Genomic DNA, 12623 nt, shown 5'->3' on the forward strand with positions numbered 1-12623 from the left:
AGCTTTACACTCCTGTGATTCTTAAAACACTGAGGCTAGCTCTGAATAACATAACATTTTATTAAAGAATTGTTCAACATTCAACTCTCTCAACAGTGAAAGAAAAAGGATCTACAAAGGACAAAAGAAGAACTTGTTTTTTTCTCCAAAAAGACTTGTTCTTTTTTCCATCTAATAGTTAGTCTATATTTTCCCACTATGCATGGGTGGTTCAACAATCCCCACACTTGCCTTTTCCCCTGTACAAGCCAGGACATTTATGTACAAGGGTCAGTATAGGAACATAAAAACTACTAATTTTCTTCTAAAATACAAGAACTAAAAAATGTAACTTTAGTACAATGGACAAGAAGAAACAATGTTTTTTTTTCTTTCATAACAGGTAAATACTAAAAAAGTACAGTATTTTTTCTCGATATAAATACATGAAGGATAAATAATAGTCATACAAAACAGAAAGTCTTTTTTTAAACTGGCTATAACAAATAAATATTTTATATGAATGTTCACTTGAACACACATTGGCAAAAGACGCTTTGATTGGAGGGCCTTTCGTCTTCAAAATAAGATTTCATTATTATTATTATTATTTTTTTTTTTTTACCTTTAACCATCAAAATGTAAACTCTAAGTGCAACAATGATGCCCAGATGTGGCAAGCTTTTGTGTAAATCATGCACTTTTAAAAACAAAACCAGGGATTCACTTCCTAAACATCAGCAAGTTTAGAGAGAGTCGAGCGCACACTGCTTGTGTTTGTTCCACACTGCATAGGCTCTGTGTGCACTGTATGCACTCACTGATGGTTCAAGCAAATAAACCCAGTAGTTTTAAAAATGTGTTTTACACAGCAGCTCTGACTTCTGGGACATGCATTTCTTGTTCAAATATATACCCTGTATCCATGTTAAAAGTCAAGATATGTGAGAACAAAACAACACAGGAGAAAGTGTGGACTTTTATGCATCGGTGTCCTCTATTGTAAGTTAACTCTTCCAAAGTGATAAAGAGAGAGAAAGAGAGAGCGAGAAAGAGAGAGACAGCAATGATATACCTCAACATAAATAAATAATATTCTCTGCTCTTTCGCATTTACCCTGTGTCAATAATGTGCTAAAATAAGGAATTTTAAATGTTTCTTCCATGTCCTCTCGTGTGTTTGTTTGAAGGTGTCAACAGCTGGCGTACCCTGGCTATGGAGGTGTGTTGATGAAACATTGCTAGCTTAGCACTGCTGTGTGTGCATGAAGGTGTGATTAGCTAAAGTAGCTTAGCACAGATGTGTGTCGATGAGTACTTTAGCAATTGAGCTCATAGCTTCTTAAACCCTGTTCGAGCGATAGGTAGGCTGTCCGTGTGATGGATGTGTGTGTATGTGGTTGGGAAAGGGGGTGGAGGTGGTGGTGGTGGTGGTGGTGGTGGTGGGGGGGGGGGGGGGGTTGTCTGGGGAACTGTGGGAGGTTTTGCCTCCTTCTGAACCCATGTGCTGCTGCCATAGACAAGAGACAGTGGGTTAGTAAAGACTGGGTCTGAGATGGTTATACAGCAGGAGCCAGAAAGGGACAGTGACCGTCGAGTGGTTTTTGCAGGAGAAGATGTGTTCTGCCAGCTCCAGCTATATATTTCTGCTCTCCATTTCACTCTGTCTCCTTCTTTTCTCTCTCTCGCAAGCTGGTATAGAGACAGAGTCCTCCACATAGCTCAACCTGGCTGACAACAACATGTGTTGTCTGGAGGGGAAGAGAACTCAGCACCATAAATCTAACCACCTTGTTAACTGGGCATTAAAATTTCAATCATTTCATTTAGAAGGGGGAGAGCTGCGTTCATATATGTGTCCTATTAAGTATCAAAGTACAATTTTAGACTAAATGCTACCTCCAAAAGAGTCCTTTTAATACACAGTAGCTAAACTACTCCAGAATTTGCTGTGCTCACGTGCCCAACATACACACACAATCACTCCTCACCCCACTTTCTACTTGAAAGGCTAAAAATAGAAACATAACTAAGTTCTCAGTTTTTTACAGTATCAGGAGACCTGTATAGTCTGGGAAAGCATTATATTAAATTATAAAATAAATTAGTTTTAATAATGTTGTACTTATTGCTAAGTGTCTTAAATTCAAAATTTTTAGGGTTTTTTTATGCTGTTTTGAACAAATCTTCCTGATTTTTTCTGTGCGAACATGGTGGTTTTCATTTCAGTCTCAATCTGACAAATGACTATACAACGGTGCTCAACGTGGATCCTGTCATACTAAACAGCTGCCAATGTATCTCTGCCATAAGACAAGCTCCTTGATATGCATTGTCTGCAGCAGCAAAGAGCAGCATGGGGACTGAATGTACACCTGACCTCTCCCTACAATACACCTCATTTCCCTGGGGCTGTGGAATACTGTGTAGATGGGTTCGTTTTTAAAATGACTATACCACTAAAGTAAAAGTTAAATGTTTAATCCAAATTCAAATATGATTCAATATGGTTTAAAATTTGTGTTACTTAAAGTTTGTGTTACATAAAGTTAGAGCAATAGACATTATACTAGTTAGTTTAATAAGTTTGAAAAATCTATTTTAAAAAAGAGTTTGCATTATAATACACTGCTGTTGTTTCCAGCATTGGATATGCAGATATGCCTTTCATCAAGTTATTTGACAATATGAAAGGTTTGGGTTCATCTGTGATACTCGATACTGCTGTCTTTTTAAAATTAAATTACCTGCCGTTTCAAGGTAGCACTGAAAGGTCTCGTCTTAATCAGATTTAGTGGAGCTCTTTATGAAGGCAGTGAAAACAGGGCGGTGGCAGAACACTACCCAACACTGGCTGTTCCCCTTTGTGACTTCAGAGCTCAGGACAAACCACTGGACGGCCCCTGTGAGTCTTCTTTTGCCTCTCATGCTATCCTGCTGCAGCACTAGTCTCCCTATGTGTAAGTCTGTTTGTGAGCCATGATTTGTTCGATGTGGTCTTCACTTTTTTGTATGTTGTCATTTTGTTCCAAACCTGCTACAGGTGAGTGAGCTTGGGTGCTTCCTGGATTCTGCCCTGAGTCGAGGTGTGGTGTGCCGACAGTTCGGTGTATGTCGGGTGTGTAGGTGGGTCACAGGGACCCGGGGGACCCCCTCCACCCACATGGTGCTGGTTGGCAGCTGACATGGGCCCTGCGCCATTGTAGTCCATGGTTTGGTGGTGGGGTGGGGTGGGGCCGAGGTGGTTAAGCCCATACATGGAAGGCCCTGAGCCAGGCATGGGTTCCACATAATTAGCACCCCCCACATAGACTGGACTGGCCTGTATATTGGTGGGTGTCCCATAGCCAGCACTATTAGCCTGCACTAGGCTGTGGTGGGGATGGGGATCACCATAGTCTTGTTCTGGGGTGCCATACTTCTGCTGGGGGGGGCAGCCCTTCATGGGGACATTTGAATAGGCAGTGGACATGGAGTAAGACACTCCCTGGTGGGGCTTGCCAAAGGATGGTGGAGATGGCGCGTCATAGCCTGTGCTGCCTCCTCCACCTCCCCCTCCCATTGGGTGCATTGAATTGAGAAAGCTGGCAGAAGACTGCAAGGGCAGAGGAGGAGAGCCTGTTGGTGAGGGCCCTCCAGAGCTGGAACTCAGGCCCTTGTTCTTCTGGTCCTTCTTGTACTTCATGCGTCGGTTCTGGAACCAAATCTTGATCTGGCGTTCTGACAGGTTGAGCAGGTTGGCCATTTCCACGCGTCGTGGCCGGCACAGGTACCGGTTGAAATGGAACTCCTTCTCCAGCTCAACAAGCTGGGCACTGGTATATGCTGTTCGAGCCCTCTTAGATGATGCTGACGAGCCACCAGTTGGACTCTTCTCCCCGCTGCTGCCACTCTCAGCTCCTCCTGATGCTGACAAGAGAACAAAAAGTGAATGTGAGAAAACATGAGGGCATAGCCACCCACAGAAAAATACCTGGTTGACAGTGGAAGAAAGGCAAGAAACCAAGGATATTTAAAAAAGAATGTTGGCATCTTAAGAAGGTAAAAGCTGAGAGATCGAGAAAGGTAGAGAGAATATAACATAATCAGGCTGCATGCTGAAGGAAATTAAAAGCATTCAGGTTCTTAATAAAGCAGAGGGGGGGGTCTAGCAGGCCGACTGAATCCCTTGATATTAGTTGTCAACACTTCATAACAGTGGCAGTTATTAAGCTGTGGAGGCCCCAGTGCTGGCCGAGAGAAGCTAAATTGCATCTTGGCTGGAAAGACAAACCCCCCACAGCAACACCAGCTGCAGCACAAGGACTCATGAGCAGGAACTGAGGTTGACCTGCACTCACTTCAATTTGCTTGCCAGGAAAAGTCAAACTTCTCATCTCATTTATGTCATTATAACAGTGAATTCTAATAGAAACAGAAAGTTGTTTAGAGAAAAGGGATTGAACACATGCATATTTGATAAAGACCTGTTTCCTATCATTTTCTCTCCCAGGAAGTACATTTGTGGATCCAGTGAAGTTCTGAGACAACTAGTGATGAAAGTGAAATAGCTTGAGTCTAAAGTTATTTTCTTTAGCTCAGAATTTTCCATATGGCAATGAACTCCTGTGCTTTTAAAACTGTAGTACCTGATAGTTAAACTAAAACAGTAACACGGGATAATCCGATAGCTTCAACCTCTTTTTTTTCCTATCTTGAGTTTTTGATTATGTTATACAGTTGCTCAAAACAACATAACCTCTCTCATCCTTGTGTGCACGTGTGGCACAGCAGCCTCTGATATAAATGTTTGTATGTGCGTGCTAGCGGTGCATTCTCATTAGTAACAGCTGATACAGTACAGTTTAAGGAAACCTAGATCCAGTCATTCATTATGTTTTCTTTGTTATCGTATTTCTATAAACAGAGATGGAAAGATGAGAGCAGTAACTAGTCTGGAGCAGTGACACTCTCTAAATGATTGTTTGAAATTTTCATTGATAAACAGTCTAATCTCTTTTCAGTTTTTTGTCTGGTCAGCTGAAATGTTTTTGAATATGATTATCACACTCATATTCATTTTTTCTGAATGATAACCACCAAATGAAATAACATATCTGTCTGCCTCAATGACTGTGTTATTTTCCCGTTATCAGACATGCTGATGGTATTCAAATTTATCATCCAGATGCTAATATCTTCCATTTCAAATGTCTGTTCATCATTCTCTCACCCTCTCCTTGAAAATCTATTTATCTGTTATCATACATGACATTTAAATTCTTCCTGTTAATATCTTTCTACTTAAAGTGGCTTTTCAATGAGCAACAAAAATGAGGAGAAGGAAGAAAGGCGAGCAATCGGAAAGCAAATCATTTTCATGGAGTGATGAAAGGAGAAAGAAGTGCAGGATAGGGAGGAGGAGGTGGAAGAATGAAGAGAGGTATAAGCTACTGGTTGCAGGTTTGTGGCAGCATGTTGATAGATTATATTTTTACCTTAGTGATGTCTTTAGAGAAGTTTTTAGTCTTACTTGATAAGAAAGTCATCTCAAGATAGCCTGCCAACAAGGTTTATGTAACTCGCTTAACTATTATTCTTTTCCTAAGATTTGACACTAATTCCCAGTAAAACCAGGTATTTGTCATCTCTGAATGTCTGCAAAATTTTCCAGTTCAGTCAAATATGAATAAATATACCTTTTGTTATTCTTGTAATTCTATCTATCAATTTCGAAACTGTCAAATATTTAATCTAGTTATTAGAAAATACTTTCTCTGTATTTATGTACAAATTTTGTAGAGTTAGATAATAAAAATAATTCATTTGGTCTAAAAAATGTCTTGGCTGCCAAGGTGATACATTCTCTCTGTTGAAAGAGTGTAAAGATGTATTGCAGGAATTAAATATATTTCATATAATTACATATAGTTTCAAAGTCTCAAAACATAATGTTTACAATTTATGCCGATGTACCTGAACAAACAGATTGCTTTTTCATGACTGCTTCACATTTTGTCATTGAAATTTGACTAGCCTAACAACTCCATCCCTGACAGGTTCCAGAAGATCAATGCAAATTCCAACTGTTGTTCATCAAGAAGTAGTTCCAGGATATGACTGTAAAACTGCACAATGTTGTTTTTACCTGTCTGCTATTCAAAACAAAGCAAAATACAACCTTTTTCTTTCCTGACTTTTAAAGGTATAGTTGCTCTTAACAGAACCACGCCAGCTGTTTCTTCCTGCTTCAAGTCTTTATTTTAACTACGGGCTAAGTCTAATTCATCACTGGTGTTGACCGTAACCCTATAGCATGCAAACATTTCATTTTTGACACATCACAGAACATGGATTTTCTGCTGCTAATAGAAGTAAATGGGTTTTCCTCCCTTTTCATGTATTTTACTGAACACTTCTTTTAGTTTTCAATATTGGCCAGACAGTTTTACATTAGACCTTTAGCGTCTTTTACTAATGGAAACAAACTAAAGCTGGAGCTTACGTAACCATTCTGTTAGTGAACTGGTCACTGAAAATACTCAGAGATCAATGGCTTTAGTAAACTCCACTTACCAGCTACACTATTAACTACCAAAATTAACTAGAACTACAATAAACTCAGTCACCAGATACAGAGAGAGAACAGAACAGGCGGCTACTAGTCCCTGTCTCAGCTAGTGCCTGTGGGAACCTGGCTTGCCATAAAAGCCTAAGAAACCTTGTAAATTCTCTGGGGATCTGATGCTGGAAAGAGGATGTTGATAAGAGAGGTGAGGAAAGAGGGATGTGGGATAATAGGAACAAAGATGCTAATGAGGAAGGAAAATGAAAGAGGAAAGGAAGGACTGGGGGAGCCAGGGAAAGCAATAATGAGAGATACAAAGAGGTAGGCTGTGCTGTAACTGTGGTGCTCCATGGGGGAAATCAAAGCAAAGACAGAAAGACCGACAGAGACAGGTGTATTGGAACACACCATTGCCAGAGTTGTTGCTGGGTGAACAGTTTTTCTGCTTAGTCGTCTGACGACACTCTTTCATCCAGGGAAAAATCTGCTTGGCCAGGGTTGGGTTGGGCGGCAGTGAAGAGGATGAAGACGATGTGGAAGATGATGTAGAGGAGGAAGAAGTAGATGACTTATTGGTGCCTGATTTAGAGAGTGAGGAGGACCCAGTACTGCCACCTGGCTGCTGAGCCCCAGTATTACCGTTGCTGGGGTTGGGGGGAAGTGGAGGGGACACTTGGGAGCCAGGGTGGTGCTCAGGTGGCAGACTGGGCCGCATGCAGCTGCCATTCAACTCCTTGGTCTTGGCTAGCTGCTGCTGCTGGTGGCCACCATTACTGCCCAGTGACTGTAAAGAGCAGGCAGAGCGCTGGTATGAATCCACATCCAGATGGGTAGCCGACTGGAAGATCGGCTGGTGGTGAGATGCTGGGACCGGGGCATCATAGCCCCCGAAGCCATTGGCGGCTGCTCCTGCTCCCACTGCTGCCCCCTGCACTGGGTAGGATGAGTAGCCACCAAAAAGTGTTGAGGAGTTGTCGTAGTATGTTGTTTTCTGCATCTCTGTGAGAAGTGGCGGCGTCTTCTTGTGCTCCGGTCCTTATTGAGAGCCACTGCCGGAAGACCATTTGGTACCGGGGGTCACGTGACGGTGTCTCTCCAACGGTCCCCTGCAACCTGACCTAAAAGGTTAGGAAGAGACAGAAAGAAAGAAATGAGAAAGATAAATCCATCTTCCTTGAATGAAAGGCACCATGACGTGAATAGAAACCACTGCTTTTCTTTCCACAGCCCCCATCCCCCTCCCTTTGGAGGCCAGTGCACAGCCTGCAGACGCTCTTCTGATCTCATTGCACAGCCTTTCTTGTACAAATGCACACACACACACACACACACACACACACACACACACACACACACACACACACACACACACACACACACTGCTGGGTGGGTCAGTTATTTAATGTTGCAATTTCTGTTTAAATTGTAATTAACTGCAGTTTTTATTACTGCTATAGTTTGTTATTATCAATAACAGCCATTAATCTGTAGTTGTAGATTAATGGCTTTTATTTTTTTTATGATTTTAACCAATTATTTTCTGTTTTTATGCAACGAAAATTACGCAATTTACTTAGATTTGTTTTTAAACAGAATAAATTAAAATCCATCATCATAAAATTTTAAGATATGTTGGTTCTTCTTCCATACATTCCAGAGATATTCGTTATTTTTGAAGTTTTCCTAATAAAGAATTACCATCAAAAGTGTGCTGTTATTCGGGCTGAAAACGACATTTTATGTGTAATGGCGGCAGTGGACACGGCCCATATCTATTTTCCTTTGTGACTGATGTAGGTAGTCTATTTCTGTCAACCTCTACTTTCCGCCTGTGATTTACTGTGTTCTCTCTGCTGTTACCTCACTTGTCTTCACTCACAGGAATCCAAGCGGAAAGGATTTTTGTTTCACCAGGGTTTTTTCCCCCATAAAAAAGAATCAATCAATCTATCTATCTATCTATCTATCTATCTATCTATCTATCTATCTATCTATCTATCTATCTTAAACGGAGAAAAAAGTAACAAATATTACTGATGACGAAAAGTATTTAAAAGGTGAAGTATAGGTTAGAACTCGGATCTCAGTATACAAGTAATGTTTTATGTATTTACTGATTTATTGATTGATTTATCGTGAGGTAAACAGTAAATGGAAACATATTATAAAATGTAATTGCGCTCAACAATATACGATTTATATTGTTTTTTGCAAAAAAAAAAAAAAAAAAAAAGACAAGACAAGAAAGAAAGGAGGCTCCCGGCAGAAATTTCACTAGTCAACAACCCATGAGGGTTAAGCTGTCAGAATGCTCAATCACGGCGCCTTTAGTTAAAAAGAGAGAAAGAGAGAAAAAAGGAAAGGAAAAACAGCAGGGTTAGCCTCCACACACTGTATCTTGCGCTCACCGCTGGTGTGGGCCTGTGGCCGTAAAAGGCCGGCTTGACAGACACGAGAGAACACCTGGCATTCGTTGCTTCTGTGGAGATAAACTGTCTGACGCAGAAAAGAGGAGATGAAGCAGCTCTTCCATTACACACAAGCTGAGCAGCGCTAGCACTAGCTACATCTAAAACTAGGCCTACTGGGGCTTTCCAAGTTAACCCTACCAGTATTTTAGCCTGGCTCCCGGCTCCATATTGCAACAACGGCTCACTATTATTAGCCATCTCTTTTATTTCGCTCTAATGTCGAAGATATTTTTGTATTAGTCCTGCTATAGTGGATCTCGTTTAGGAGAAATGTATAGAAAAAAATAAGGTTAAAAAACAAAACAAAACAAAAAGAAAAGAATTTGCTAAAGCACGTGCGAAGGTAAGACGATACATTAGAATGACAGATACCAGGCCCGAGCTTCATGAAAGCTGCACCGAAAATAGGATTGTGTGTATCGAAGTCTACTTCATATAGCCTACTGATGGTTCTGCACACGGTATATATAAAGAACAGGCCTGAATGATATATCGCCAACATAACTTAAGATACTAGAAGAAGGAATTGGAGATAGTAATGCTATCAGCGTGATAACAACAAAAACCATCAAATTTGTTTTATTGATATCTGTCTTCTACCAGTAACACCAAGAAATCGCAGTTCAGTCACCAATAACTTTATAGATTGGTAAAATTGTGCTAAAATAATATAATTCACTTTTCAACTATTTTAAAATGTGTTCCCATTTTTTTCTCAAAATCAAATAGTCCAGCCTTTCTCCGGCTCTCAGCACGTCACACATGTCACCCATTTATCTTTCTAGTAGACAACCTGGAATCCTAATTATTTACTCTAAGGAATAGTCCCAACGACAGAGGGAGAAAGATGGAGGCGGGTGGGGGGGAGTGGGGGGGCATGGCAGTGAGTGTAGGAGGAATATGTTATTAAATCATATCGCTGTTTCGCCATTAAACGGGACACGTAATGTCTCTGCCCCTGGCTTGTAGTGCTACAGCTTAATACAATCACCAACTTTGCTAGACGCCTGCCTGAATAATCCACTTACACTGACAGAGAAACAGCCACCCAAACAAAAACAACACAGAGAGGGAGATAGAGAGGGGGAGAGGGAAGAGAAGTGGTGTGGGGGGGGTAGAGAGGAGGCGGGTCGGCCTTGGTGTCCAGTGTCTGTGTTTTATCCTGGGATATAAAATTACAAATGGCGTCTGCCATGAAGAGCTATGTAGACAGTGAGACAGAGAGAATGCATTAACTTGGACAATCCACGTATTCTTTATCCCATTAACAGAGAGAGAGAGAGAGAGAGAGAGAGAGAGAGAGAGAGAGAGAGAGAGAGAGAGAGAGAGAGAGACCAATTATACAGACTCTAAACGACAAACAATAAAGAGAGCTATTGTTGCTATGTTCACGGTCTCATTTTAGACTGAAATCGCTAAAGGCGCTAAATATTCATGTGTGATTAAAATTACACCATCAAAATATTTTAGGAATAATTACAATGCATCCCATATACCCAAATGATAATAAAACAGGAGCCTGTGGAGGGACAAAAATTGAACGAGAAAAGTGCATCACCCATTACAGAAAAACAGCCGGCCATCGCTCCTAAATATAATTTAAGTGAGGAAGAGGCGTGGAAAGCGTAGTGGAAGAGATGAGGACGGAAAAAGCTGAACAGAAAAGGACAGAGATGGACGGTCGAAAGAAAAAGGGGGGTTGCTTGTGGCGGGTAGCTACGGCAGTTTAAAGCATTGTGAACTCTTCTTGAACCGGGATTGAAGTCATACAGGCCATAAATCACTGAGCCAGCCACTCCGCGTCCACAAACTGCACAGCGAGCAAACACACTATGTATTTCTGGCTTGTTGTTTGAGCTCGCGCATGACCGGCTGGCCTGCTTGCCCGCCGATGATGTTCCTTACCTGCCTTAGCACCGGTGATCCCAGTCCAGTCCGGCACGGACCCAACAGCACCGCATCATAGATTAGTCCTCGCACGCGTTCAGTTGGTAATCAACAATAACAGATAATTAAATAACAAATCCGCTCGTTTGGTCGTCCGTTTTGCTCTCCTCTTCTTCCTCCTCCTCCTCCTCCTCTCCTCTCTCCTCTCCGCAAACCCCGCTACTCCTCCGGTGCTGTCTCGAGACTAGCACGGCTGCTCGCGACCACCACCTCAACAACACCTCCTGAAGCCCCAGCAGCGGCAGACCGGGCTGCGCGAACAGGACACCTTGTGGCATGAACGACTGGCGGATGAGAGAGTCGGAGGGATCCAAGACTATCGGCGGGGGCTCAGTGTGCGGGAAGAATTAACAGACGGGCTCGGTGCAGGCTACAGGCAGGCTAGTTAGGGCATGAGCTGAACGAGCTTACCGGGGAGCATGCCTGCTACCCCCCGCCTCCCCCCATCCCCCCCACCCCACCCACCCTCCACCCCAGCGCCAGCGCTGCCTGCACCGCTTCTGGCTGATAACAATGGCCTCAAATTTCTTTCTCTTTTAGCCACTGTCCTTCACACGGCCGGCCAGTCATTCACACAGCCACAGAGGAGTATGTCCGCCACAAAATGTCACTTCATCTTATTTTAGGTAGTTTTCTATTCTTGTTTTTTATTTCCTTACGGCTCTTCTTCTCTAAGTCTCCCCGAGGCTCATTTTCCCCTGGTATTATTCCCGTCTGCCCCGGATCTGTGCTCCTTGCTTCGGTCTTAGGTAGGCTATAGGTGTGTGCCTTGCACACGGCTAGCAGCAGCACCAGTTTACAGCCTACAGTCTTCTTTGTGGTTGTGGTAGTAGCCTGGATATTCTCGTTATGATGGTGAAAATATGCCCCAGTATCAGAGACTCTCACAGGCCCTGTAACGAACGGAGTAACCAGATTGACGGCTGGACGAGATGATTCCCTCATCAAAAAGTCAACGTCACTCAAGAATTATGCTAATTGAGCTGGATCTAGCCATGCAAGCAGGCTAGACACATGTAGATTGTTTTTTCCACGTGTCACCATAACTTTAACTCTAATAAAGTCTTTGACTTTTTTGTGCTTTTCACTTCCTGTTATATTGGTTATATATAACCTAAAAGTTTATATTTTAACAAATTGAACTTTTTTGAGGGTATTGAGGCAATACTCTCAATAAACCTATATTTTAGAGGTTTGTATAGAAGTATTTTTTAGATGTTTTAAAAATCCCACTTAAAGGCTGTCTATATGCTACTATAGGCCACGTGGGCATTCTCTAACCAGGCCCAGGTTAACTAGTAAATGTCCAAACAGTGTCACTAACGATGTGTATCATTATTAATCATAAATTATATTTTATGGTCTATAAAGTTAACCTGGTATTACATTTAGCTTTAATTATTTATTTTTGAAATTGTAGAGAGCATCTGTGTACTTTAAAGTCTATAGGAGGCAACAAGCAAAAAAAAAAATCACGTGGTGAGGTCAACATATAAAACAAGACAGTCGCTCACAGTAAAAGGTTTATTAAAATTGCTGACCTCATCTGAAAATACTGCTTGGGACATATCATCGACAAATGCAAAGTTTGTGGGGAAAATGCTTAAGCTCCTGGGCTAAGCTCCTGTAGTTTTCTCTTTCGGCAGGATGACTTTGCTATGTGTTTTTGTTTACATCAA

General features: G+C 41.8%; 1 protein-coding gene across 15 annotated transcripts in view; it reads right to left on the reverse strand.

The window, feature by feature from the left end:
* Positions 1-40: 40 nt before the first annotated feature.
* The window catches only part of hoxb3a (homeobox B3a), a 79092-nt gene continuing 66509 nt past the window's right edge, over positions 41-12623 (reverse strand). For 14 of the 15 annotated variants that reach the window (XM_085403080.1, XM_085403072.1, XM_085403074.1 and 11 more), the window contains 2 exons: positions 6935-7644; positions 41-3888 (listed from right to left, as the gene is read on the reverse strand). In XM_085403080.1, the coding sequence (XP_085259206.1) occupies positions 3017-3888; positions 6935-7523 (1461 nt within the window). In that variant the 5' untranslated portion in view covers positions 7524-7644 and the 3' untranslated portion in view covers positions 41-3016. Of the gene's footprint in view, positions 3889-6934; positions 7645-10902; positions 12041-12623 lie in introns of those variants that run through there. The other variant, XM_085403084.1, reaches the window with a different exon arrangement.

Source organism: Rhamphochromis longiceps, linkage group LG4, assembly GCF_057381845.1.
Source record: "Rhamphochromis longiceps isolate RC_006_pf linkage group LG4, R_longiceps_female_GT1.1, whole genome shotgun sequence".
Taxonomy (NCBI): domain Eukaryota; kingdom Metazoa; phylum Chordata; class Actinopteri; order Cichliformes; family Cichlidae; genus Rhamphochromis; species Rhamphochromis longiceps.